Source organism: Sitodiplosis mosellana, unplaced genomic scaffold, assembly GCF_009176505.1.
Source record: "Sitodiplosis mosellana isolate CC-2019 unplaced genomic scaffold, AAFC_SMos_1.0 Smas_scaffold_1, whole genome shotgun sequence".
Lineage (NCBI taxonomy): Eukaryota > Metazoa > Arthropoda > Insecta > Diptera > Cecidomyiidae > Sitodiplosis > Sitodiplosis mosellana.
In genome coordinates this window covers 22,127,921-22,154,533 of record NW_022595244.1, presented here as the reverse complement: position 1 = coordinate 22,154,533, position 26,613 = coordinate 22,127,921, and the positions used below count along the sequence as shown (strand labels likewise).

At 36.5% G+C, this 26,613-nt stretch overlaps 2 protein-coding genes and 3 non-coding genes across 5 annotated transcripts; 2 read left to right on the top strand and 3 right to left on the bottom strand.

Moving 5' to 3' along the window:
* Positions 1–1,679: 1,679 nt before the first annotated feature.
* Positions 1,680–6,091, bottom strand: LOC129569562 (cuticle protein 18.6-like). Its single transcript, XM_055448545.1, has 5 exons — positions 6,065–6,091; positions 5,675–5,807; positions 5,239–5,579; positions 2,328–2,460; positions 1,680–2,229 (listed from the first exon to the last, which is right to left on the bottom strand). The coding sequence occupies exons 1-5, from the start codon at positions 6,074–6,076 to the stop codon at positions 1,907–1,909; spliced, it is 942 nt and encodes a 313-aa protein (XP_055304520.1). The 5' UTR covers positions 6,077–6,091; the 3' UTR covers positions 1,680–1,906.
* A 9,828-nt stretch (positions 6,092–15,919) lies between these two features.
* Trnar-ucg (transfer RNA arginine (anticodon UCG)) lies at positions 15,920–15,991 on the top strand. The gene has a single exon. It is a non-coding gene; the product is annotated as a tRNA-Arg (tRNA).
* A 232-nt stretch (positions 15,992–16,223) lies between these two features.
* Trnar-ucg (transfer RNA arginine (anticodon UCG)) lies at positions 16,224–16,296 on the bottom strand. Its single transcript has one exon. It is a non-coding gene; the product is annotated as a tRNA-Arg (tRNA).
* A 385-nt stretch (positions 16,297–16,681) lies between these two features.
* Trnar-ucg (transfer RNA arginine (anticodon UCG)) lies at positions 16,682–16,754 on the bottom strand. Its single transcript has one exon. It is a non-coding gene; the product is annotated as a tRNA-Arg (tRNA).
* A 731-nt stretch (positions 16,755–17,485) lies between these two features.
* Positions 17,486–26,096, top strand: LOC129575354 (mucin-4-like). The gene is made up of 8 exons (XM_055458836.1): positions 17,486–18,094; positions 18,885–20,096; positions 20,200–20,618; positions 20,709–21,400; positions 24,046–24,203; positions 24,486–24,667; positions 24,789–25,010; positions 25,092–26,096. The coding sequence occupies exons 1-8, from the start codon at positions 18,031–18,033 to the stop codon at positions 25,545–25,547; spliced, it is 3,405 nt and encodes a 1,134-aa protein (XP_055314811.1). The 5' UTR covers positions 17,486–18,030; the 3' UTR covers positions 25,548–26,096.
* Positions 26,097–26,613: the final 517 nt, after the last annotated feature.

Sequence of the window (26,613 nt, the reverse complement as noted above, 5' to 3'; positions counted from 1 at the left end):
CATTCGCTTGTAGTTTTCCGATTTTTATTTTACTGCTCTTTCATTAATGAACTCACAAACAAACAAGCATGCACAATGTCGCTTGTGTTTGTTGTTACGACAAATTTTCAAGCGATTTGTAGTTTTCCTATAAATTTCTTTTTTTTCGTGTGAGATTCGGAATGTTTCAAGTCTATATTGCAAATGAATGTCATCGATAACGATTGAATCGCCTTTATTTATGGGCGAATTGATGACTTGGAGATTTTGTCTCGTATTTGGGCTCTATCTTTCATCTTCTCACTCTTTCTTGCTTCCAATGCTCCAAATGACGTGTGCGACGTTTTCGTCACACTGGATAGAGGAAGTTACTGAATTATGAATGATACAATGTATTAAAGCCATTTATAAGTCCCATCAAAAGATGCGGACATTACATGTACGTACGTACATTGCATTCATCTAATTTCGACACATTCTCGATCGAATTTCATTGCGCTACACATATACCAGAGACCAATAAGCAAATGGGCAATGAGCAATCATACTTTTAGTGCCGGGTGATTACAATCATATCGTGCTATGCTTCGAATATTCACAAAACGGAAGTTAAAATTATTGTCATTGTTGTTTCGGTTGCTATTGCTCTCGGTGTATCGACGTCAGAACAGAAACTGATGTCGTTTTGAAGCTCCAGCAATTCCACGTCAACTAAACTCGGCTCAGCTCATTTCACATGCCATCCATCGGTGTACAATGTGCAATGATGATAATGCATTATAACGTGTAATTTGGCACGTGTGGAACAAATAACCTTAGACAATTGATCAATCGAGCGAAATCAACTAGAAATTTGGTTCGGCTTTATCGTTGTTGTTTTCGTCATTGCAAATTAAACAAAAAGACTGCATTGAACTACAGCCGTTGTGTTTGGTGTGTGTACGCGCTAATGGAATATATCTGTAGATAATCAAAATCCGAAAACAGTATTGTCAATGAAGCTCAGAACACAATCGCCTAACTGAATATTCGAACGTTTTCCTAGTAATTTGAAAATAATCAAAATATTTCATTCTATTTTTATTTACTGCGATGAAAATGGGAAGTGAAAAATGAATGAAAAATATCTCCATATATTTGTGCAACATGCAAGTTGATTTCTCTGTTGTCATTTATATCGCCGTACTCGTAACTCATGTTGTTGGTTTTGTATTGCCTTAACCCGTACGGGTTACAACATGCAAGTTGATATTTCAATTGATTTCTTTTCGATGACCTGGAACTAAAAATACATTTGTTTATATTTATCAAGCAGACATTCCGTTTGGCTGCATATTGAGCTGAGCTATTTTCAAATATTTGGCTGTTTGGTACATTTTGATTTTGTGACTATCTATCCATGTAAATTCATGTGGAATGATGAATTTATGACGAAAAAAATTGGTCGAAAGGATTAAAAAAGGTGTCCTAAACTCATCACTCCATATGAATTTGCATGGCTAGATAGTCACAAAATCAAAATGTACCAAACAGCCAGCTATTTGTAAATAGCTCAGCTCAATATGCAGCCAAACGGAATGTCTGGCATCAAGAAGATATACCAATTGTTTTTGAATACATTGCATAGTGAATTTGATTATGATTTCATATAAATACTCAGTTCGTCTTTATTCTGACATCAACAAAAAAGCTATAAATACTCAGTTGTGTGGAATCTTTTGAACTAAAAAACGGCATATACAGAAAGTACGGAAAAAGAATAATCTCACCACAAGAAGTGAATTGAATTTTTTTTAGATTTCGTAGGTGTGTGTGTGTGTGCACTTCAAATTAATTTCATTTGAGTCTGTTTTGTGTGTGTGTTTTTTTCCAATTTAATTTTTCATTGGTTTTTACAGTATTAAATCTAATTATTTCCGATGCAGATTTAGTGGTGTGCGTAATGGGCTGGGGCGGCAGCGTAGGCAACTGGGGCAGCTACGGCGGCGACTTTGTGGACGAGTGGTTCACGACGGACAACAGCGTTAAAGCCATTGATGTCATCAGCGGTGTAGTCAACGGTACGTTTGTGGCCATCAGCATCGATCAATGAGTAACTGCCGTGGACAACATCTCCTGAGCGAGTTTCGTGTTGGCTTTTCGAGTCACCGGTCAAACCATCTTCAACACCATAGGCGAAGCTGTATTGTGGGTTTGGATCGTATTCATCGTCGTGGTGGATGGCCTTGGCATAGACTGGAGCATGGGCAACTATCCAAATCATAGAAAATTGGATGATATTTTTGGTTTGGAAAAAAAAAAATCGGAAATGAATTTGTTTTTGAAATTTCACAAAGTCAAACACTTACCTGGTGCGGCGTAGGCAAGAGGAGCGGCAGCATAGGCTGGGGCTGCAGCATACGCTGGAGCTGCAGCATAAGCTGGAGCGTGGCTGATGACTCCAGCACGAGCGACAGTGACGAAAGCGCAGAATGCCAAGAACTGAAACGAAATGCAAAAAAAAACAACTGAACTGAATGAATTGCAGAACACCATCTCTTTCACTCTAACCACAACATACACACAATTTAAAAAGTGCTGTAGTTAGTGTGAGAAAGAGAGAGACAGAGAGAACGAATTATAAAGGAAACATCACGGCATCTTTTGCAACACAAAAACGACTAAATTATCCACTTTGTTCAGCAGTAACTTTTCACTGATGACTATATCTCCGCAAATCCACCAAATTTGTCCATAAAATGCAAATTTTTGAAATTGAATATTCAACACTTTGTCGAATTTTATTTGTTTTTTCTTTCTATGTTTCTTTTTTTTATTTTCGAATATAAATAGTTGGTTTTTCGTTGTTTTTTTTATAAGTATTAACAATTCACACACACACCTTGAATGCCATTTTTAAAATGTTTAACTGTTTTTTTTTGTTTCAAAAGAAGCCGTTGAGCTTATCGAACAATGCAGACGAACTGTGCCGAATTGATCGTTGGTCGCCGAATTTATATCAAATGTTCATTCCCACTGCCAACGGTAATCTTAAGATGGAGCGTGACGGAATACGTAATAAGTATGCGCAACAATGCGACCGAATACACAAAAAATCCCCCCCTCGAGACAAACAATGTAGCTGATTGCATTAAAATTACCAAAATCATATGAATTCTCTGCGGACTTTTCAAGAACAATCCATAAAGTCTAACATTTCTTGTCATAGCACACATATATGACGCGACTGACAGTTTTCTCCAATTGTGCATAGTGAAAAATTCCGTGGACTTGAATGTGTAACATGCAAAAGAGAACTTTTGAATAGTTGCAACAAATTATTGTTCAATCGTGGCCAAGAGATCAAGGTGTAGCAAAATAAAGAGATGAATTAATTTATTAGATTTCAAATTCAGTATTTTGAATGTACCAGATTTATACTCAGCTTTTTAACTGTCTTGAAGTTGTGTTTTTACGCTCAAAAGTTCAAACAATCTTATCGGCTACATAATGACACTGTGAGAATTAGACAGTTAGATACCGTTTTTGTTTAGTTTGATAATTTCATTTTCGTCTAATAATTCCCAGTATAGAGAGGATGGTAGTATTTTTTTTAGTAAAATAAGTCATATTTTGTCATTTCTCTGTTCTTAATACGTAAATTGTGTTTAAAGTATAAACTTTATACTAATAAGATCTACATGTGTCTTTAGCAGTGTTGGCTTCGAACGATCGTTCGTTCGACATGATTTCGAAAAAATGGTTCATTCAATTGTTTGAATTCTTACATTTAAAATACATATGAGGCGAATTATATTATGACAATGTTTTGCTGACATTGTCATGAAGGAGGAAACTTATTTGGACAAACACAAATATGTTCATTTTTGGCTGTTTATCGCGGTATTTATCATTTTGGGCTTGATAGACGAGGGATGCGCCTATCTGTGTAATTTGTTGTTGTAATTTGATCGTTCGAACTCCCACCGCTTACGTGTACAATGCGAATCAAATGTATTTCAGTGTGGCGCTAGTAGCATGTAGTTTGCCTTAGACGCAGCTCTCGTTGATAAAAGATCAAAAATAGTTGTCTGAACGAAAATTTTAAGGGGGTTTGATTACAACTTTACCGAAAACACGAAAACATTATTTCTCATCAATTTCCTGGAAACTGCGAGAAAAATGCCAAAGTGGAACATACTCATCTTTGAACATTTTGAAGACCAAGTCGGTGAAACACTCTGAATCATAGAATTCCTAATGCAATTCACTTCCTATCTATTTATCAGTGTAAAATAAAACGAATGTACGAACACGCAGCAAAAATTTCCGAACGAACGAACAAAACAATCTTTTAATCATGTCGAACGAACGAAAAAGAATTCGAAAGTGTTCGATGGTCAACATAAATCTATACATTCGATACTATAATATCGCTAATATTTATTTGATGCTTAAGCCGTGATGAGTTTAAATCCCAATTGAATTTGCATTATATTTGACTACCAAATAGATGGAGGAACTATAGACTAGGAACTTGATTTATCAACAATTTAATCATGGGAAACATGGATCTGTTTATAACATGCGAATTAAGGAATAGAATTTTGCTAGAGTCTTCGACATTGGATATAATAAACATTATTTTTTTTTATCTAGGATTCCGCCATGAAGAAAGAAACTCAATGAAAAAGTGCATGAAAGTCGACAAACGAAATATTGTAATTAATTTATTGTGAAAGGTAATAATTGTGATAGGTCCAGTTCTGAAATATAAAAACATGAATCAAACTATTTTGTTTGCTAAAAAGAAATTAATAAATAAAAAGGCGTATTGAATTTGATTTTGGTTTTATATAAATACACATTTTTTTTCTTTATTATTTCTCACTCATTTTCCATTCGTGTTTTTTTTTCTGACTTTGATCAACAAAAAAGCTATAAATAAAATACTCAGTTTAGCAATGAAAGGTGTGTGGGATCTTTTGAAAAGGAGCAAACTTAAAAACAGCAAACACACAAAAAATACTGAAGAGGAATGATCACAATGAGTTGAATAGCAACATCGGCAGAGGTGCATTGAAATCGAAAGACAGATTATTTACAAATGAAGTTGGTGTTGCTTTCGCGATTTCAAAGCCATGCGCCTCAAATTGATGTGGTTGTTTATACGTTTTTCACTTCATCTGCTGTCTAGTTTGTGCGATTGTTTTATCTCAAGACGATTCTGGTGGTTTTTACGGCGATAGATGTAGTTATTTTCGATGGATGGATTTAATGGTGGTAGATTGGTGAGTGAGCATAATGGGCTGGGGCAGCAGCGTAGGCAACAGGGGCAGCTACTTTGGTAACGGCGGCGACTTTGTGGACGAGTGGTTCACGGTGGACAACAGCGTTGAAACCGTTGTGTGGATCAGCTGTGTAGTCAACGGTACGTTTGTGGCCATCAGCATCGATCAATGAGTAACTGCCTTGGACAACATCTCCTGAGCGAGTTTCGTGTTGGCTTTTCGAGTCACCGGTTAAACCATCTTGAACATCATAGGCGAAACTGTATTGTGGGTTTGGATCGTATTCATCGTCGTGGTGGATGGCCTTGGCATAGACTGGAGCATGGGCAACTATCCAAATCATAGAAAATTGGATGATATTTTTGATTTGAAAAAAAAAACGGAAATGAATTTGTTTTTGAAATTTCACAAAGTTAAACACTTACCTGGTGCGGCGTAGGCGAGAGGAGCGGCAGCATAGGCTGGGGCAGCAGCATAGGCTGGGGCAGCAGCATAAGCTGGAGCGTGGCTGATGACTCCAGCACGAGCGACGGCGACGAAAGCGCAGAATGCCAAGAACTATAACAAAATGAAAATTTCATTGAAATATATACATCACATCACAAAGTTATCATTTGCAGAACAACGACAACAAAAATACCACTGAATGTGGAATAGTAGTTTTTTTTCACAATTGATATCACAAATAACTACGATTCGTATATTCGTTTTGAATATCAACAACTGTTGTCCATAAAATGCGAAAATTTTGCGAATAATAAAATTTTGATTCGATGATACACTTTTTTCTATAAGTATAAACAATTGACACGCACCTTGAATGCCATTTTTAAAAGGTTTAACTGATTTTTGTTTCTTTTCAAAAGAAGCTGTGAGAGCTTATTGAATAATGGAAGTGAACTGTGCTGAGTCGATCGTTGATTGCCGAATTTATATGAAATGGTTCATGCCCACCGCTAACAATTATCGATCCATTGGTAGAGAAAGAGAGATGGACTAAATACACGCAATGTAATGTAATACGTATTGAACACATGAAAAATATCCTCCCAATAACGAAAAACAATGTAACTGATTGTAGCTACTGCTAGCGGTTTGGTCATGAGAAAAGATTATTTTGTCAAAGATGGTAGAGCTCAATACACTTGTGTGTATGTGTGTGTGTGTCTGTATGTGTGTAGTTGTTTCGGTACTTAATGTTTACATTCAGTGAGTGAGTGTCTGTCGTAATAACAACAGTAACGGCCGCAATCATTTGCCAATTTAACCGTAATATGTGTGCGCTTCACCTTCAAGTTGCTGAACAACACATGGATCTTGTGGATCGTACTATTTCTCTTTCTGTTTGCATTTGTCTCCCTTCCAAATGTAATGCCGATTTGTTGGTTTGTTCGACCGTTCATTCATTGATTGTAGCCACATTACACGCACTTACCTTTACCAAAATGAGCGCGAGCGTGCGCGCACATTGCTCGTTTATTCGAGATTATCTTGCGGTATATTCGATCGTACATACATATCGTGGTCAGGCCAACAAAATGTTGACTTTTTATTGTTGGAATTGCAACAGATTTCGGGCTCACCAAATTCAAATGAAATCTTTTGCTGAAAAGATCGAAAGACCGCAAATGCTATGTGCCCAATGTATTGCTTCATTCATTCATCGAATTTCGAATCTTAGAGGTATCGTATCTTGGGTTCTCTTCTTTCGTTTGGCGTTTAGTTTTTGTTGTTGTTGTTGCTTTTTTTTTCTTTTTCATTGAATAGATTTATTTTGGCTAGTTATTGAACTCGATGAACTTTTGTTATGACTGACAATCATGCAAAGTATACCTTGCTGATGGTGAAGCATTAAATCATTTATCATATCTGCGTGTGTTATTTTTTTCTCTCTCCCAAACTTAATTTAAGCATTACTTGAGGTGCTCATAAATCTCATCAATTGAAAATTACACTACACGTGGAACATTCGCATCTCAGACAGTTTGTGGAATTTTACTTTGTTCAACGATTCTGTGGAAAAGCAATTCACTGAAATCGAGAATGTGGAAAGTCAATATATTTATGTGGATTTTTTTTTTTTTTGGAATTTACTACCTCACGACCACATTATCACTAAAATATTGTATTAAATGAGTGATGTAGGGCTGAAAGGCTAAAAGACATTGATCACATCGAGCGATACATTGTTGCACACTCGTCGCTCGCTTCCATTTCAAACTTCTTTCAGCCCGGCCAGTCAGCGTAAAATCGGTTTTTTGGGATCTAAAACGGTGGGTATCCATATTCAGACAGGCTTAAACGCTGCAAAAGAAGGTTTAATGTCAATAAAGTTATTAAAGTAATAATATGGTTGTTGATCAAACTAGTTGTGCTATGATTTCAGTTTCTTCTCTCTTGCTCACTCCTTCGATGTACGACTCAAACATATCTTCGTTCTGAAGCGATTGCGTTTTAACTTGGCATTATCAAATCAAATGCAAACACGTCTTGAAAGAGCAAAACTGTATACTTGATTTCTTCCAGCTCTCGAAACATGATTATGTAATACGATATACAATATATTTAATTTTTTTTTATCTTTTTTTTTCTTGAATTGAGCAATTGCTGACCAGCAATCATTTTCAAAAGCCTCTCGTCTACATACGATGCTTTTGTATCTCCTCGCTCTCACAGCACCATTTCAACGAACTCAAGTTATTTATTTGCATTTTCGTTGCTTTGATTGACTTTCGATGATGAATTCAGTCAGTTTTTTTTTTCACGTCGGTTTGGGCTTTCATCATTTTGTGAGTGTTCTTTAGAATTCCCACTCGACCTGTTGCCCATAAATGGTTAATTGCAGCATCAATTACTATGGCTATGGTTGTGATTGTGATTCATTTGGTATTTTCATCGAAATCTCTGTCAGAAAGACAGTTTGTAACAATCTCAACGAGCCCGTTTGTTGGTGTCGCCGTTGCCGTTGCCATTGCCGTCGCTGTCGCAGATTCATTTCAAACATTATGCACGGCGACCATGAAATATTTTCACTCTTTTGTGCCTGTTCACGTGATGTTGTTGTTGTTGTTATTTACGAAGAACAGATTGATTGCATAACACACGTGTTTATCTCCTGGGTCCAGTCGAAAATTATCATTGGAACTGAAATTGAATCGCATACAATCGATAGCAACACAACGCATGCTGTGCAAATTTGAATTTTGATCCAGGCCCAGCAATTCACACTGATTGATGATTGATATTGAATTTTCACGCATTGAATTCTAGACGTGCACAATATCCAGGCCAAACCGATCCAAAGTAATCATTCAACACTTGCAAACATATATTTGACTAAATCCCATCAGACTGACAGTCAACGGATTAAGTTCAAGATTACTTGACTCGCGACGCACACGTCAGCGAACTCATTCAATGAAACATTGCTTTTTTTTTCTTCATTCGTTCCAACAATAGAAAAGTCAACTAATGAACGACGACGACAACGACGGATTGCTCATGCCGAAAATTGACCTGGTGGTATTTTCCCCAAATAATTCTCAATTAGGTTTTAAACTGTATGAGAGATTGAACTTTGATTGTCATTATTATCGGACCTTTTCGTATAATGCTAATTCTGATTTATATTAAAAACTAAATTTTCGACTTACAAACACATTTTCTATGGAATTTCTACTATAATTCCACCAGGTATAGTTATACCGTTTGATCAGCTTTGGTAGTTTTGTTTTTGTATTCTATTATTTCGACGCTCGATGGTATTTTTGCTCAAATCAATCCCGCGAAGCGAATTTGTGTCTGAATCTGGATTCTCTATGTGAGATTTCTGAATGAATTAAAATCCATTCATATTGAAGACGTATAGTTCACTAGACGATTAGGTACGAAATATTTGGGAAGTTCCCATTGGAATGGGCCAAGTTCGCGATATAATCAATCAAAAACATCTTAAACTGTTCTCTTGGTAAAGTCAATAATAATTAGTCCGTCAACACGGTAATTATACCGCTGAACCCGATCATATTTCAATTTGAATAACCTTTCAATTTTTCGCACAATACTCGTTTCTGTTGATTACGATCATTATCGTCAGCAACGGGGAGATTTTTGAATTAGCAAATATTAGAATCGGAAAAAATGTTTTGAATTTTGGTTTTGGTTTTGGTTGTGATTTCAAATTAGGTCCAATGTGGCTTAAACCTTCTGCAACTTAACAATCAAAATCGACCAACTGACCTTATCTTTAACGAATTAGCATTACCTAATCTAGCTTGACTTTTTTGCGGAAAAAATGTTATCAAAGACGGAAGATCATTTGCGCACAGTGATGAATAAAAACCAAAATGCAGGAACCATAAAATTATGCTTTTGTTTTTCTTCGTCTTCTTCTTCTTCTTTCGAGGAGTGGTTTTAAAATAGCTTTTAATTTGACATGAAACATGATAAAATTATCCATTAGCAAATGAGTCGAGTTTGTGCTGTGTGCATGGAATAAATCATCTCTTTGAAATGCACAAAAAAAAACACACACACATGATTTATAAACGCCGAGTATGTTTGTTTTTTTCTCTCTCTTCTACTTCAATGGAACGAATTAGTCACTTCTAATCGTTTTAATCAAATGATGGTTAAATGCGGTGTATACCATTTGCGCGCGCGCATAAACACAAAGTTCATGGGATTTAAGTATGAGCAATTTATATATTTAAAGTGTAAAAGGTTGGTTATTTTTCTTCTATCTCTCTCTGTTTATCAGCTCTTCAAGCCCCCAGTTTAGCCTATGGGTATATCTTGGCATGAAATTTAAAGAAAAAAAAACATATTTCCCATAAAATAAATGTACACATTGGAGTCGAGTGAAATAAAAATGCTGTGTGTTTCATGCCATATTGATACACAGGTTCATTCCATGCGATCAATCGATGATGCGCTTCACTCAGAAAAGTAAACTTGAAGTATATGAGCACCATTTACTGCCAACGGAATAATCACATGTGAAGAAACATCATGTTTCCACGAATGATCCATGATCAATGTGTAGTACGAGTCGAGATCGATTGCATAAATTAATAAAATTTGTTTAACAAAATTGTGTGCAATCCAACAGCATTTTGATTGGTTTTGTTGTGTTTATTTCAATGATTTAAGTGTGTCTCTTGGAATTTTTTTTTCGATTCGATTTACAATTTCCCACGGCATCGACAACAAAAGGCCGAATTGTATGGCGAATGTTCTTTTCCACATATTGCAAACCATATGCCTGTTTTCTTTTTAGGGCAGCGTTTCGGATTCGTGTGTTTGAATCGGTTCCAATTATTTCTGTTTCGAATGGTTTCTTTCTGTAAAAAAAAATCTAGAATATGTGAGGGATATCAGAACACCTTTCATTTTGGCAATCAGCTGTTGATACAAATCAGCCATATGATATTTAGCATTCATCATTAAATGTAATTTGGTGAGTTACCACCATTTTCCTTGCACCAACCAGTTTGAACGAAGTGGCAAAAAAATCTCGCCGATAATTGAAATGAAAGCAAAAGTGGTTTTATACGGTGCGCGCGCGCATACTCTTTCGTGCAAAAATTCATTTAAAGACCCGAGTGTAGAAGCGAAAAAAGGCGATCAGACAGTAGTAGCGCAAGGTCAGTGGAACAAGTAAAAAGAAAACCGATTTTGTGGTTGCATGTTCAGTCACACACAATCGAAAAATATTTCTGGTTGCTTTCGAAAATTGAGACAAAAAAAAAGAGCAGAAACAGAGAGCAGACGGAATAAGTTGTGCGTGAACACACGGTGAGAAATTGACGACTAGCAACAAAGTGGACGGAATGGCACACGATAACGACAAAAACGACCGGTACATCAGACGAAAAAGAAGGCAAAAACACAGAAACAAAGACAGAGAAAGAGAGAGAGACAGCGAGATGAAAGTGAAATTCAGTTGAATAAAAACCGTGCAATATAATCTACGGCAGTCAGTCAATGTGACGCGTAGATGATATAATAGCATGGAACCGGTTCAATATGTGATTTCATGATTTGCATTTCAATCCAACGATTTTCAAGTCAATCCACTTGGACATTGTTTACATGTGGCGGTAGAGTGCATGCACATGCACAATCCGATCATATCAATCATTTTCATTAAACTCGGCGAAAAGTCAACGAATTTCACATTTGCAACGATGCGTTACAGAAAAAAAAGCGTTGAAACTCTTGTATATCAAAGAGTGCGACAACAACAGCATCTAAATACAAATGGAGCACATGTGGCTGGTTTGGTTTGGGATTAAGTAAATGCGTTTTTTATTGTAAGAGATACAATGAACAAACAAAAAACAGAGCAAATAGATTTTTTTTCTGGTTGCCGGAACAGTAGTTGAGTACGAAACGTTCAGCATTGAACGCGAATTGTGACCGAACAATGAATTCGATTTAGCGAGCCCATTAACCAGATTAATTCAAGTGAATGATGCTTATGCATCGAAATTGAATAAATGCCATGTGGCGAATAACAATCACCATAATTATATCATGCAGAATTAAAATTAATTATCTCGCTTTTGCGACGAAAACGCGCTAAATATTTTCAATCAATCATCACAAGCGCATGGCAGTGTAATGACTGTATTAGCGCCAAAGTGTTTTTTTTTCTTCATCGTTTTTATTGTGAAATATAATTAATTGGCTAAACGCATTTTGACTGTCCAAATGTGTGTTTTTAAAGCAATTTTAAATGTTGCCAACCATAAATTTTTCGGGTGGAAATTTATGAGAGCCAGTTATCGAAATAAAAACTACATGAGTTCGATGCTGTGATCTGTGAACAGGCATTAATTATAATTTTATTATATTTATGCGTGGAACTGCGAGGCACAAGAGCTAATTTGAACTTTTGCCCAATTTTTTTTTTGTTTCCAGTTTTGTTTGAATGATTTTCGCATTAAAATGCGTTTTATTTTGAAAGAGAAACAGAAGTTTCTTCATTGTCTTACGTGTCTCGATTTGACGATTGAAAGAAAGATGGAGAGAAAGAGAGAAAAAAGCCGGCGCTGAAACAACAAAAGCCTCTCGTTAAATAGATAACAACGAACAACAGCTGACTATATCTCATTTCAAATGCGCGTTTAACATTTTGCATCGGTTTTTATATGCTGCTCTTCCATTCGTAAAACGGTCTGCGGTATGTGAAAACGAATGGTATAGAATGGAGAGACGGTCAAACGGCGAATTGACGCATTTAATAAATTGGATGCTTGACATCTATAAACGCCTATTGATCATATTGTATTGCATTGCATTGTGACCGATCAAGTTCATCCACGTATGGATAATATGCAAATTGTGTTATGCTGTGGATAAATGACTCATATCGCGCGTGCGGTCGCTCGCTTTTTCGATCATTCGTTCGTTTGCTCGTCCGCCCATTCAATTCGATTCGGTGAAACTTTCCAGCGGCCAACGTTATTTATCACTGTAACAAATGCATGAATATTTATTGTTGTTTTTCCTTCGCCGAACTACATCTTTCAAATAGGTTTCCGTGTCAATCGCAAGGTCAATATTTTAAGCACCGTAAGTGCTCAACTAAATGTAAAAGAATTTAATGACCAAAATACGGAAAAAAATTATCACCGAAAAATCATCTAATCTTATTAAAAGTTATGTCAGTTGCAACGCATTTTACGGAAATCACTAGACAAAAATGACCATTTTTATGCGACTGGATTACAGACGTCTGTAGAAAAAAACGATCTCCATCAAACGTATCATATTGGCGGCAAATATACCAAGCTGCTATCTATTCAATAATAACGATTATGATGGGCGGCACGCCATGGTGATTATGTAAAACCTGTTACAGTTTTTCAATTTGAAGGTCAATTCAATTGGATTGGATAGTAATTTATTTATTATGCTTTTACGGTATACTATTTCCTTTGTCTGTGTTTGCTGAAATTGATATTCACTGGGCCTTAAAGATGAAGAGAGCAAGATATAGATCACGAAGAGATCGTTGCCAAATGGAAATGTATCACCGCGAAGTTTGTTTTCTTTTTTTTTCTTTTTTGAAATATCATGCGCTTTGTGTTTATGCAGACAGACAAGAGCTCTTGAGCGATTTAGTAATTGATTAATGAGAGTGACGGATTGTTAGGCCGCATCTCATACACACCCGATTGAATTAAACACACATTGATGTAGGTTTCATAAGTGTTGCCGCGATCTGCTGCCGAAATCAAAAGCACTTTGCTGAACCGCGTGCACTAATGTATCTGTGCAATGATCTGCCACAATAAAAACAACAACAACAAATTTAACAACGACAATTCAGCTATTCGTTGCGACCGAGTACCGAGATCATTTTTTGTTATTTGGCTTGCTTCGATTTGATTTATATGCGTGTTTAAATTGAAAACATCTGTTTTAATGGGCGATTCGGTGAGTATAAGCTGCGCCAGGCCGCAAAGATCAATCGATCGTTGGTTCTCTTGTTATTTGTCTGGTTGTTTCCTTCGGGTTGAGCTCATTATTTTTTAAGCGCGATTTAAAGGTCATGTGGCATTTTGAATCTTCGTCGTCGCCGTCGCCGTCGGCAACTGCACATTTATTGAATTGGTTTTCGCTATTGGTAGCCACAACACATGGCGCAGTTTAAAATCATATTTCACCATTGTACCGCAAATTCCAAAATCAATGCGACCACATGATAAAATGTCATACATTTTTTGTTCCAAACCAAAAATCGCGCTACCATAAAGCCTTCAGCCGTTTGATTGATGATGTGTGATTTGCAATGGGCAATTTTCGATAATTTAAATGCTATTTTGGAAATGTGTTAACACATCACATAACAGGACACATGTGATGGACGCCACCATACACATGTGATGGACGCCAGAACACAGCCGTCGATTGATAGACATATATGAGTTGAGTTTATTCCACTGTGTTATGAATGGTCGACATTTCCGTCGTTTGTTTGCTTTTTTCTCAATGGATAATGCATAAACTTCGCAGATAAAAAAAAAACTGATTAGCGTTATCTTTTTTTTCGATAAACCCAATAAGAAGCGCCTTTTATGTTATGAATAATAGCATCACACCATCGATCATTAGCTCGTTAAAAGTGAATAGATGTTGTGAATTTTTTATCGCTTTAATTTTGTCGATAATCCCATCGAGCTGCTATCACAATGACTCATTTATGGAATTCGGTATTAACATTGCCTTGGGCACGCTTTACACATTAAGTATGATTGTTTGTATTTGATTTTTTTGTATTCATCTCGAAGCAAGGGAAATAGTAAAGGATGCATCTCATAATCGAATTGAATTGATGATGTGAAAAAAATCAACCGCTGCTTATTGGCTTTTATGCCGAACTACACACATTTCAAAACAACAAAGACCATTGTGAATATACATAAACCAGCGAACATCAGCAGCCGTTTAAAATTCAAACATTTAAAGATATGTTTCCATTCACAAATAACAAACGCCTGAATTTATGTGATTCGTTTCGATTTAAATATATTCTATATTTATTTTCGTCAATAAACCAGATAACACTATGAAATTTCATGTGAAGTGTCAATGACATTGTCCTTTATCATTCAACATTACAACAAAAAATATGACAGATGTCTACGATGTCTGAATGTGATAATAAAACTATCAATGAACAAATTATGGAAAAAGTATGACATTTTGTAATAATAACACAACGTTTTATTTCTATACTAAGAAACATAATATACTTATTCGAAGAAAAATTATTTTAATTGCAATTCATTGAAAAATGACAGAAAAATGGTCGTTTTTATAGAATGATATGAATTTGATGAATTTTCGTCGAGGGGCAAACCACTAAAAAGTAATTTCTAATAAAGTAGAAGAATGAACATAATATGTAAGTAATTTTTAAACAACAAATTACTTTTAGTATAAAAAAAAGTAATTTTTAGTATAACTGTCACATCCTAATATATCGGTGCATTGAAAAAATATGTTAGTTCAATGTCATTGTCATACATAAATGACTTTTGGTAAAAAGCAAATGGGCCATATTCAGTAAGTAAGCTGCGTATAGGATTCATAGAGGCGCCATCTATCGCTGCGCTTTCGAACTCTTATGTATTCCATTGACTTCAATGATATATTGGGGAAAGATAGTGGCGCCACGCTTTATTCTCATGCTTTATTCGTGAAGTTTTAGAAGAAAGTTCATACGCTGTCATCAATGTATTTACATTGGTTGTATGGTCCCATTGGTAAAAAGTAATTTGTAATTTGCCTACTAAATAGACTAGGTAATAGAAAGTAATTTTGAAGTAGTATGGAAGTAATTTGTAAAGTGATTTGCCCCTCGTTTTTCGTAGCAGATGAAAGGATTGAGCACATGTGCGAGCACTCAATATTCAGTTTTGACGTTAAACGCCACAAGCACATTTCGTCGCATGTTCATTTGTTCCATGACACACGATTGGAACTGGTACCGCGAACGTTAGTTTAGATTGTCCTGATGACGAAACGTGCCATTGTTTTCGATTCGGTGACCATTTAGCTTTATGGAAATCATTTTTAGCCGTGAAGGTTCTACAAAAATTTGATCAGAACAAATCATGTATGCGAAGTTCTTGGAAAATAGCCAAGTCTGTTCATATGTCCCCTTAGCGCAGTGGAAGCGCGTTGGACTTCGAATCCAGAGGTCGTCGGTTCGATCCCGGCAGGGGATGCGCGTTTTTTTTTCTATTTTCTCTTTATTTAATTTGGCAATAAAATCTGCATACATCCGGTGACAAAATGCCACTCACTGCACTGATGTTACAAATTGAGCCAAAAAAGTTAAAGTATCGACCATTTGATGTTAAAAACCATTAATTTGCCTTTTTATTATTAGTCATAACATTATAAAAAATCGTAATGACAATTTTAAAATAAAGAGTGTCAAAATCAGAAAAAAATATTCGACCAAGATGGGACTCGAACCCACAATCTCTGGATCCGAAGTCCAGCGCGTTAGCCATTACGCTACTCGGCCGGTGATGTTTGAATGGAAACTTTACAATTTCGATCCCGGCAGGGGATGCTTTTTTTAATTCGGCAATAGAATCTACATAAATCATTTTATACGTGCAATCATTTTATCGCATGCTACTTGCTACCTCATTAATTATCTTTCTGATCAAAACTGTTTCTCTTTAGTTTTGTTTTTTTTTTAATTCAAACGAATATAGTTCTCTCTGTAAAATAGAAGGAATTATTCGACTTTTATTTAGGTGCTCTGAAACAAACAATTCAAATTTAATGTGTTTATCGGTGATAACATACCACTCACTACACTGATACCGCAAATAAATACATAGAATGTATCATGGTCTGTATGGAAATTGCAAAATGAGGAATGACGAAATAAAAAAAATATTCGACCAAGATGGGACTCGAACCCACAATCTCTGGATCCGAAGTCCAGCGCGTTAGCCATTACGCTACTCGGCCGTTGATGTTTATATGGAAACTGTATAATTTGGACATTCTCCGTACGTTTATCGCTGAAAAAAGATCCATTCTTGCTAAGCAATCGGGCCGCTTGGTAGAGAGTAAAATCAAAGTGAAGCGAAATACAATTGAAAAATCGGCGCATGATTTGGTCGCATTTCGGTAAAATAAAACAGAACGACATTCTAAGAATGTATATTGGCATTTATATTTGTTAAAATGACTTTGCAACAATAAAGGTAAACACGCAAATGATCCAATCTGTACTACTACGATGATTTGTTGTTTGTGTGTACGCCAGTTTTGGCGAAACTTCAAAAGCAACAAAATCAACATTGTTCGAAATGTTCTCTCGGTATGGATAGGAAGACATAAGACGAACAGAGAGACGCCATCTACTACGCTAGAGTACTTTACTGCAGCCGCCTTTCCATGAAATACATTGAACGTTTTAGTTCAAACAAAGCCCTTGTGAGCATCGATGCTAAATTTAAAAAACAATTTCGAAATAAAAAAAAAATTGAAAAAGAAAAGTTGAACATTGTCCATCCACTATCTTTTTTTATCTACAATTTTATTTCATTCCAAATTTCAAAATGGTTTTCAAAAAAAAAAACATTAAATCCATACAAATTTAACCGTTTGTTCGTATAAAGCGCCGCCACTCATATTCAACGCATCTAGTACGTTATTTCTACTTTATGGCGTCGACGCCATGTTTAATTTGACTCTTCAGGTCATTCTCGTTGGGCAAAAAAACAGTGTAAGATCGATGCCGCTTCTATGCATTACATACTGAATCAATCGTATATATTCTTTTCGACGACGACGACGACAACAACACACCGCCGCGCAACAAACGACGAAAGTGAAAAAGGTGCAGAAAATCCAAGCAATCGTCAAAAATTACACCGTAAACGCATTAACGACGAGAAAAGCAATTAAAAATAATTTGGTGGTGAACAATAAAAACGTGGTACATTGTGAGACGGTGTTTTCAGTAGACGGAGAGAGAAAAAAATTCTATATATATGTGTCGCAAATCCAATACGAAAAAAAGTCGAAACGAAACCGGTAAATCGATTTAGCGAACAATATTTTGTTAATTCGCCCAGAACTGACGGTATTTTTCACCTGAGACGAGCATCAAAATTTCCCATAAATCGTGCGAAACATAGACATTTTGTGAATGTATTTATTAGCGACGATAGTTACGTGAAAAGACAAAAACGTAGAACCTAAAGAAAATAAGAAGAAGAAGAAGACCGAATCCAAAATGGATAACGAGAATGGTACAGCAGTAGTAGTAGCGGCAGCAGCAGCAGTGACTACCACAAAAGGTATTGCGCTTATTTTACAACATGTTTTTTTTTTGCCAGTTTCAGTTTCATGCGATTTTACATTCACATTTCTACAACGCTGGCCACCGAATTCAATAGAATCCGAGCGAAATACACCATTTATAGGTTGTGTTTAGATATACAAAGTGACAAATTACGAACCGGAACTTTTTTCCCTACGTTTTAACGACAACGACGACGGCGGTGGCCTAAAGACAATGAGAGCTCCAGAAATCATAAAGTATTTGTTGTTGTTTTCATTTTCGTTTCGATACGGTTCTATTCTGTTCCAAGAACACACGCACAATCCATGTGTTTTACGGTACGGCCGATTGTAGTAATCAATGTCTGCTGTCTCTCTTTGTCCTAATGACTTGTGTCGATTGAGAGTTTAGTCGCTTCATCCAACCACAATATTTTTCCATTTTGATATCGATTTTTTCCGCTCTTCGCAAACAAAAACACATATTATAGTGTTGTTTATACAAAAATGTACCGGAAAAATAATGATCACAACCGGGCGCGCGTTTTTTTTTGCTTCTTCTTCTCTTCTTTGATTTTCAATCATTCTCCGCTCGGTACGAAAACAAATACATGCTTGTTATAGTGAACGCATATACACGTGTACGTGCATGTGTGTGTTTCAGACGGTCATCCATGCGGTAACGGAAAACAATGTGTAAAATAAATGAGTTTAGATATGTTTAGATTTTCTTCTTTTCAATTTTCAAAGATTTTTACAATATTTGGTATTAACTTGGTATTTTTTTCTGTTCTTTTCCGGCCAAAGTTGATGAGCCAAAAACCGCCGAAATAACGGCCTCAACAAAAACAGATGCAATCGACACACCGATAGTGGAAACCGTGAAAAATGCCGAAGTTGCACGTTTGGATGCAAAATTGGTTGAGGCCGCTGTAAAAACCGACGAATTAAAGGCATTGAACACAAATTCAACGTCAAAAGATGTGACGACGGCGGAAGTTAACAAAACAACCACCACAGTTACAGTGAATGTAACGCAAACAAAAGTCACAGTTGGCGATGTAGTGGACAAGGGCCAGGGAATTGGTGAAGTTGTATCGACGGTATCGAGTATAGCCGAGGCTGCGGTAGGTGCAATCGAACACGAACTGAAGAAACCAGCAGAAACGGCCGAAGCCAATTCAGTCGACGTCGATGCTGATGTTGAAATGGTTGATGCGGATGCGGTTGCGGATTGTGAAATGAAAGATGTGTCTTTGGTTGAAGAACAGCCACAAATTGTGACGACTACAACCACCACAGCGATTGCCGGCAACAGTAAAACAAAATCCGCTGAAGCCGATTCAGTGAATTCAAGCAGCAGCACGGTTGCGACAGTAGAAAGCACTGCTTCTGCAGCAGCAGCAGCACCCACTGCAACTAACGAGGCAGAACAGAAGATTGATGATGTCGAAAAGAACATTAGTAATTTGTTCAATGGTGGTGATGATAATGTCGTTTCCACCAACGATAAATCGAGCGATGACCCATCAAAAGATGAACACTCGTCGTCACAAGTTGCCAGTTCACAAAGCGACAGCATTTTATTGAACAATGGCACCGATGGTTCGGCCAAAGAAACAAAATCACGACATGACGCAATCAAAGACAATAATGACCTTGTCTCGATACTAGCTGGAAACGACAAGCCGGACGAGAACATATCCAGCAGCAGTGCACAAAAACAAATGGCAACCAGCGACAAAGATGCGAAATCGATTATGTCACCGAAAAGTCAGATTACATCGAGTAGCAGCACACCGGGAAAGTCTACGACAGCACAATCGAATGTTGTGAACAACAGTACGCCGGTGCCGACAACTCAAAAGCAATCCGTAATCTCATCGGAAAAGGTGGTTAGCACAGCCATCGATGCTGAACAAGGTCTTGGCGGCAAAGCGTCACGACAAGAAATCATTTCATCTCTTTCGAGTACAATCAAAGAGGAATCGTCATCGGATCTTTCATCAACTGTTTCAGGTTGGCTTTCTAAACATCTCAAACAGAGACTTTTCGTAGTCGACATTTCGATGCATTCATTTTGAAACATTTTTTCTTCTTTCTCTCTAACACACATAAATAGGTAGTGAATCATCGAGCGACAACCTAAAAAAACGAACAAGCCTCAATGGTTTGTCCGACGAAGCCGATGCTGCTGCTGCATCAAGTGGTGGCAAACAAGAAAGTCCGGTGAGTGGTGTCGGAAAGAGTGCGCCGAAAGAAGAATCAGCTAAAATTGATTCGTCAGTCAGTGCAACACCAAAAACTCCCATCACACCCAAAGTTTTGCCCGAACAAAGCATCTTCAATGTGAACATTTGCTACGATAACTTGGAATTGGTTAGCTTCAATGTGGAAAAGCAGGACACAAACAAAACTGGCACACAGAACAACAGTTCAACACCTTCATCGTCCGAAGCTGTGTCGTCGCCGCAGAAAACACAACAAGAAGTCAAAGGCGCTGTAGCCCTTTGCACATTCATCATTGATCATTTCGAAAAGGTAAGCTAGACTTCCCGAATGGGAGTGTTCATTTTCAATGCATTCAGTCATTTGGAATAACAATATTCACATCCGCATTTTTATGCACAGCTCCGGACAAAGTTGACCGGCAATGTTGACACTCACAAAACACCAGCAACAAGTGGTCGTGGCCGTGGCAAAAATGCAAATGCTGAGCCAACAACACCGTCAGTAACAAGCACGGCATCGAAACGGAAGCGTGGTGCCATCGCCACGCTAGAGTCACCAGCAGCACTCAATGACACGGCCGATTCGGAGGCGCAACCAAAGTCAGCTAAAAAGGCTAAGAAAGAGCCGGCCACTCCAAAAACTCCCGCAATCGCCGCCGAATCCGAATACCCAGAAAAAGCGGTACTCGCACGATGGGTAGACAAGAAATTTTACGCGGGTCGTGTAATTGAACAGAAACCAAACAACAAGTACGTTGTTTTATTTGAGGATGGCGCAAAGAAGACACTGCCTGAGGAACACATTCTGTTTGGCAAGGAGAACAATATTTTGCCATTGGTCAATGAAAATGTGCACGCACTGGTCGAAAATGAGACATACGAACCGGGCAATGTTCAGTCGGTGGAAACGAAGGACGATGGCGGCGTTTACTACACGGTGCTTTGTGAATCGACAACGGTTACAGTGACTGCGTCCGATATTTACTTGGAAGAGGAACAGGCCAAAGTGATTCTATCAAAGCATGCATCAAATAATCCAGAGCCAGGCTTCTCCGGTGGCCTCAACACCCGAAAAGATCGACGCAACAAGAGGTACTCATAAGCAGATTTTAATTTTCATTATACAAATTAATGTCACATCCTTTTCTTTTTCAAACGAAAGAAGAAAAAACACACACAGACAGGAAACAGAAACAGAAACTGAAACAGAAACGGAAAAAAATCCATTTTGCACGTAACGTTTGTTCACGTTATTCCAATTTATTGTCATCGAACAATCTTTTTTTGTATTGCTCTCGGACAGCTATTGTCTCCCCTTCCTGTATCCATCACTCTCTTTCTCTCTCTCTCTCTAAATTCTCTTTTTATTCACACCGCATTCACTCTTTCCCAAGTGATGTGTGGCTTATAACATTCAGGGAGATCAATATTGATAGGGCATATACATTGTACATTGTACGTTGTACAGTTGAGTTTGAGTCTGGGAACATACGTTCATTCATCTTTATTGAAAAAAAGGCAGAATTCAATTTCAGTAGAACAAGGTTAGCTTCATCAGGAAATAGAAAGAGATTTTCATTTGTCAAGATCTGAACAATATTAACTGCATAAATAAAGTATTGGTGTTAAAAGCGTAATAAACGAAAACAGACAGATATTCAATTTTCAGCCAAAACAAAATTTTGTCGGAATAGACCATTTTTACCTCTAAAATTCCAACTCCGTTCTCTGTATTTTGAAGAATAAACAAAATAATTTTCCAAAATATAACTATATATTTCAACACATGATTGTCTCAAGATCGTCGACTGAAGGGCAAATGGCTGGATGGCTGCAAACGCGACTCAATTTCATAACATCGGCAATGGCAAAAAATTCTTCAGTGAACAAACCATCTCCACCGAAAATGGCTGCAAACCAGCAAAATCGCCTGAATCAAACCGTTTGAATCGTGGCGCATCAATCTGAGCCGATTTTAAAATTTCATTCCTCCTGACACGAAACTCAATCTGCATTGACCAGCAAACAACGAGTCTATTTGCACTTCTCTTTTTCCTTTTCAATTTTTCTACATAGCATAAGTCTGAGTTCTCCCCCGCCCACTCTATTCTTATAGTATTATATGTATGCGACCAAAGTCATTTTTGTTTGCATTCTATGAAATTGAATTGAAAATGTTCCAATAAATTTTTTTTATGTCGTCGTGTCATTTGTTCATTTTTTGTTATTTCCAACACACATTCAAGTATGTATTCTATATGCATATATCATTAAATCAATACAATACAATAAAATGGAACTGCAAATTATTGAATGAACACAAATGCACGCCAAAAACAATTTTTAAAAACAAGTTCCACACAACTTTCAATTTTAAAGTAAAGTGAATTACATAATCGTAATGTAATTTTTATGCATATAACAAAAGAAAAAGAAGATATATATTAAATGGAATTAAAGCGTTAAATCAAGCAAACACAAGATGAAGAATAGAAAAACAGCTCCCAAACAGACCAACTACATTTGGAATTGGTTCATTGGATTGACATTACAAACGATGCAAAATGTTTCTCGAAAATGATGTACGATTTAGTAAAACGTTGAGAAAAACAAAATATAACCATAATTATAATAATGTACAATGAATCTCGTGATAACGTACTGATTGGATCACCTCCTCTGAATAATGGAAATTAAAACAAATTTTAATTGGAATTTCTTTTTAAATGAACTAAATAAGCTAACAATTTATCAATTTTATCGGCTTTATTATGCCACCGCATATTATGAGATGTGCGCACGACGAGATTCATTGTACACCAATTGTGGAATTAGATGTTAAAAAATCCAATAAAATGACATTTAAAACAAACATTTAAAATTAGTAATTACCGCCATTTTATACATGCAACAGCTATATAACGAATGGCGGTGCCATCCATCGTAAAACAGTAAATTCCAATTTCTTTTTTTTCTATTCGATAAATGCAAATGAAATACAAAAACAAAATACAAATATCCACAAAAGTCGAATGACACTTTTGATATTTTGGAGGATTGTTAAGCTCTCGATTTACTCGATGGAATGAAGAAACACAGAAAAACCTATTAACTAAGGAATAAGATCATGCGAATAATAGAATCAATCACTAAACACATTTTTTTGTCTATTAATTAAAAATACAAATAAAAAAATATGAAATAAAATTAAACACAAAAAAAAAACATCATTATCTACTGTCATATCGGGTAATTTGATTGCACATATGTAGATTGGCTTTGAATATACTATATAATTAAGCATTAGATATTATTCTGGGCCTTATTTTAGAATTTGTGATCATGTGGATTAGCAGATGGTTCAAATTTGCTTCTTTGAATGGTAGTCATTCTTCTTACGTCGCTTAAGTAAAGAATTGAACCGCAAATTGTGCGAACGCCAATCAAACATCGTCCTCTGCATTCGTCGATAATCGTTGTCGTTGTCGTTGTCATTGTTGTTGTTGTTGTTGTTGCTCGAACCGAAGAATATTAGGTTTATCTTTTTTTTTTCTGTTTGAGCTAGGCGCGGTGATATTGGTTTTTTTTGTTCAATTTCGTTTTTTTTTTTTTCATTGATTTGTCTTTATTTCACCAATGCTCTTCTCATGATTTTTTCTCTCTTTTTCCATGTGTGTCTCTCTGATTCTTGTCACGCGCGCGCGCGCTCTCTCACTCCCTCACTCATGCACACTCAGAGCGGAAAGTAATCGTCACGTGCAATGGTTTTCTGAAAGCGATGTATCCGATATTAATGAATCGGATTCACGGCCAGCCAGTCCTGTAACGGTATTAGAAGCGGTTGATGGTGTTCAACCCGAACTTCAGCATACTCAAAAAGAATCTGAACTTGTCAGTAAGTTTCGTCACATCAATGTTCTACAAAAAATATGCTTGCAATTTTTATTTCCAATCTTTCTTTTGTTTTTAACTTTTTAATTTTTACGATTTTATGAACTCAAGCAATTTCGTTTTCAATTATCCGCGATTTTTTCATTTTGAGAGCGCGCATACGCACACACACACACAAACACACAACTCATTCACACTGACACACTTTTTTCTCGATTTTTTTTTTTCCATCTTTTTCTTGTTCTCGTCGGCGATGTTTGATTGGGGTTTGGTTGAATTGTAAAAGGAATTTGCTATTTGATGGAACGGTTCGGCAACGATTTTAGAAAGGTCAATTTGGACAATGTTTTGGGGCCCATCATAAAATCAAATATTCTGAAAAATAAAAGTTTCCTGCTCACCTGCACGATTCCCATTAAGACGGTGACGACAAATGGCACCACCAATGGAACAGGCAACGAACGGCAAGTATGTATTTTCATTAAGGTTTTTCTGTTTTCTTCTGAAATTCTTTCTTGTCTGTCTGTCTCCATAACGGAGGATGAATCGCAATTTTGATGTTGATTTTTGCTTATGATCTCTGAAATAGAATGTTCGAAGCAACGGGTATGATTTGAATAGTAAAAATACAGTCTTCTCATCGGTGCCATTTTTTAAGGACTATCTGAAGCAACAGATTGAAGCGGCCGGTGGAAATGTTTATAGTAATTTTGAAAATATTCCATCAAACAAGTATCGCACTTGCTTCCTATTGGCACCTTTCCCATGCATTACGGCTAAATATGTGCAGTGTTTGGCGGCAAACATAACGGTAAGTTTTGGATTAAGGTGAAATTAACTTACATAGAAACGAAAATCGATTTTAATGCAACGAATTGTCGGAATTTGATAGGCTGTGTCACACGAATGGATCGTCGATAGTTGCCAACGCAACAAGCTATTGAACAAAGATGACTATGTGCTGCCGTCCGGATGGTCAATCATCGAAAACAAATACAAACCATGGTCGATGGGACGGGGTCGTGACACACGTAAAAATGCATTCAGCAAAACTACAATCATCATCACCAGTCAACAAACTGATTTCGTGGAGTTTTGGAGTCGTGTGTGCAAATCGGCCGGCGCGAAAATCCGTTTGGTCAAATCGACGACCGATCTAACCGCTACGACAAAGGGCTACATTTTACTTGACGACGAATTTCCGCCTGAATATCAAAGCCGAGCCGAACGCTTCCACATTCCGATCGTGTCAACGGTATGGGTCATTCAATCGCTTATCCTTGGCAAAATATGCGATCCCAACGCTCATGCAAAACTCACACAACTGTACGAAGACGATATATATTAGACTATCATTTTTTATTATTATTATTACTATTATTACGAATGAAAATTCAAAAAAAAGCAAATTTGTTACATTTTGTACAGAAAATATCGCTACGATGAACTAGAAATGAACTAGAGTCGATCACATCGAACAATGAAGAAAACGTAGACTATACATAAAATATTGAAATAATGTACAAAAACAAATCAAAGAAATCACGTTACTTGGTTTTTTAAAAAAAAACATATAAGACAACACAAACGCTATCGTACCTAATGTTATTTACTGTTAGTTTGACGAGTTTACTCAATTTATTATAGCAAACACACAATTTTGATGTCATATTGATAAAATGACAGAAAAAAAAACGAACAACCCTAGAAAATTGTATAAACATATTCGAATTGACCAACAACACGGTGCATCTTTTTGCAGCCGGTTTTTTGTTTTGATTTTGTAGATAAAATGGAAATGACAAATGCAAAATGAAATAAATGTATTGGAAGGAAAGAAAATTGAATGAAATGAAATTGAAAATAAATGGAGAAGAAGACGACGATTTGAATGAAACTTTTTACTCGTTTTTATTCGCCTTCTTGTTGAACGTCTAAATTCAAAATGTATACAATTTGAAAGAAACTCAGTTGGTTTTCTAAAGATGTCACCAGTTTATGTGTGGATGATTGTTCCGTTGATTTGTTTGTTTTTGTTGTTGTATGCAGTTTCCATGCATCGCACGCTTGTTAGCGTCATCTGTTGAAATTACTATCACTGCGTTCGGATGCGGTCTAGTCAGTCCAGTTCAAACATTTGAAATTCAATTTGATTCAAAATTCGTTTCCGTTAAATCGTTGAATTCTTATCGGTTGAGTGAAAAATGCGGATAATGAATATTTCATGTAATTCATATTAACATTCGATTTTAACTCAGCCTTTTTACTATTATTAAATTCAAGGCGAAAGAAACACAACAAACGTAAGTATGAATCGAATGCAAATTGATTCGACACTGCAACGGATATAAAATTAATTGACGATTTTCATTCGATTGTCTTTCAACTGATCGTTGTATGAAAAGAAAGCAAGA

What these genes read in the sequence shown, in the direction of transcription:
- LOC129569562 (XM_055448545.1), bottom strand. An exon ending in CTCACTCACCAATCTACCAC is followed by an intron (nt 2,461 to 5,238) that starts CATTAAATCCAT and finishes ATTTCGTTTCAG; the next exon opens with TTCTTGGCATTCTGCGCTTT. An exon ending in TCTTGCCTACGCCGCACCAG is followed by an intron (nt 2,230 to 2,327) that starts GTAAGTGTTTGA and finishes TGATTTGGATAG; the next exon opens with TTGCCCATGCTCCAGTCTAT.
- LOC129575354 (XM_055458836.1), top strand. Translation starts at nt 18,031, where the DNA reads ATGGATAACGAGAATGGTACAGCAGTAGTAGTAGCGGCAGCAGCAGCA. An exon ending in AAAGATCGACGCAACAAGAG is followed by an intron (nt 21,401 to 24,045) that starts GTACTCATAAGC and finishes ATGCACACTCAG; the next exon opens with AGCGGAAAGTAATCGTCACG. An exon ending in GAACAGGCAACGAACGGCAA is followed by an intron (nt 24,668 to 24,788) that starts GTATGTATTTTC and finishes TCTCTGAAATAG; the next exon opens with AATGTTCGAAGCAACGGGTA.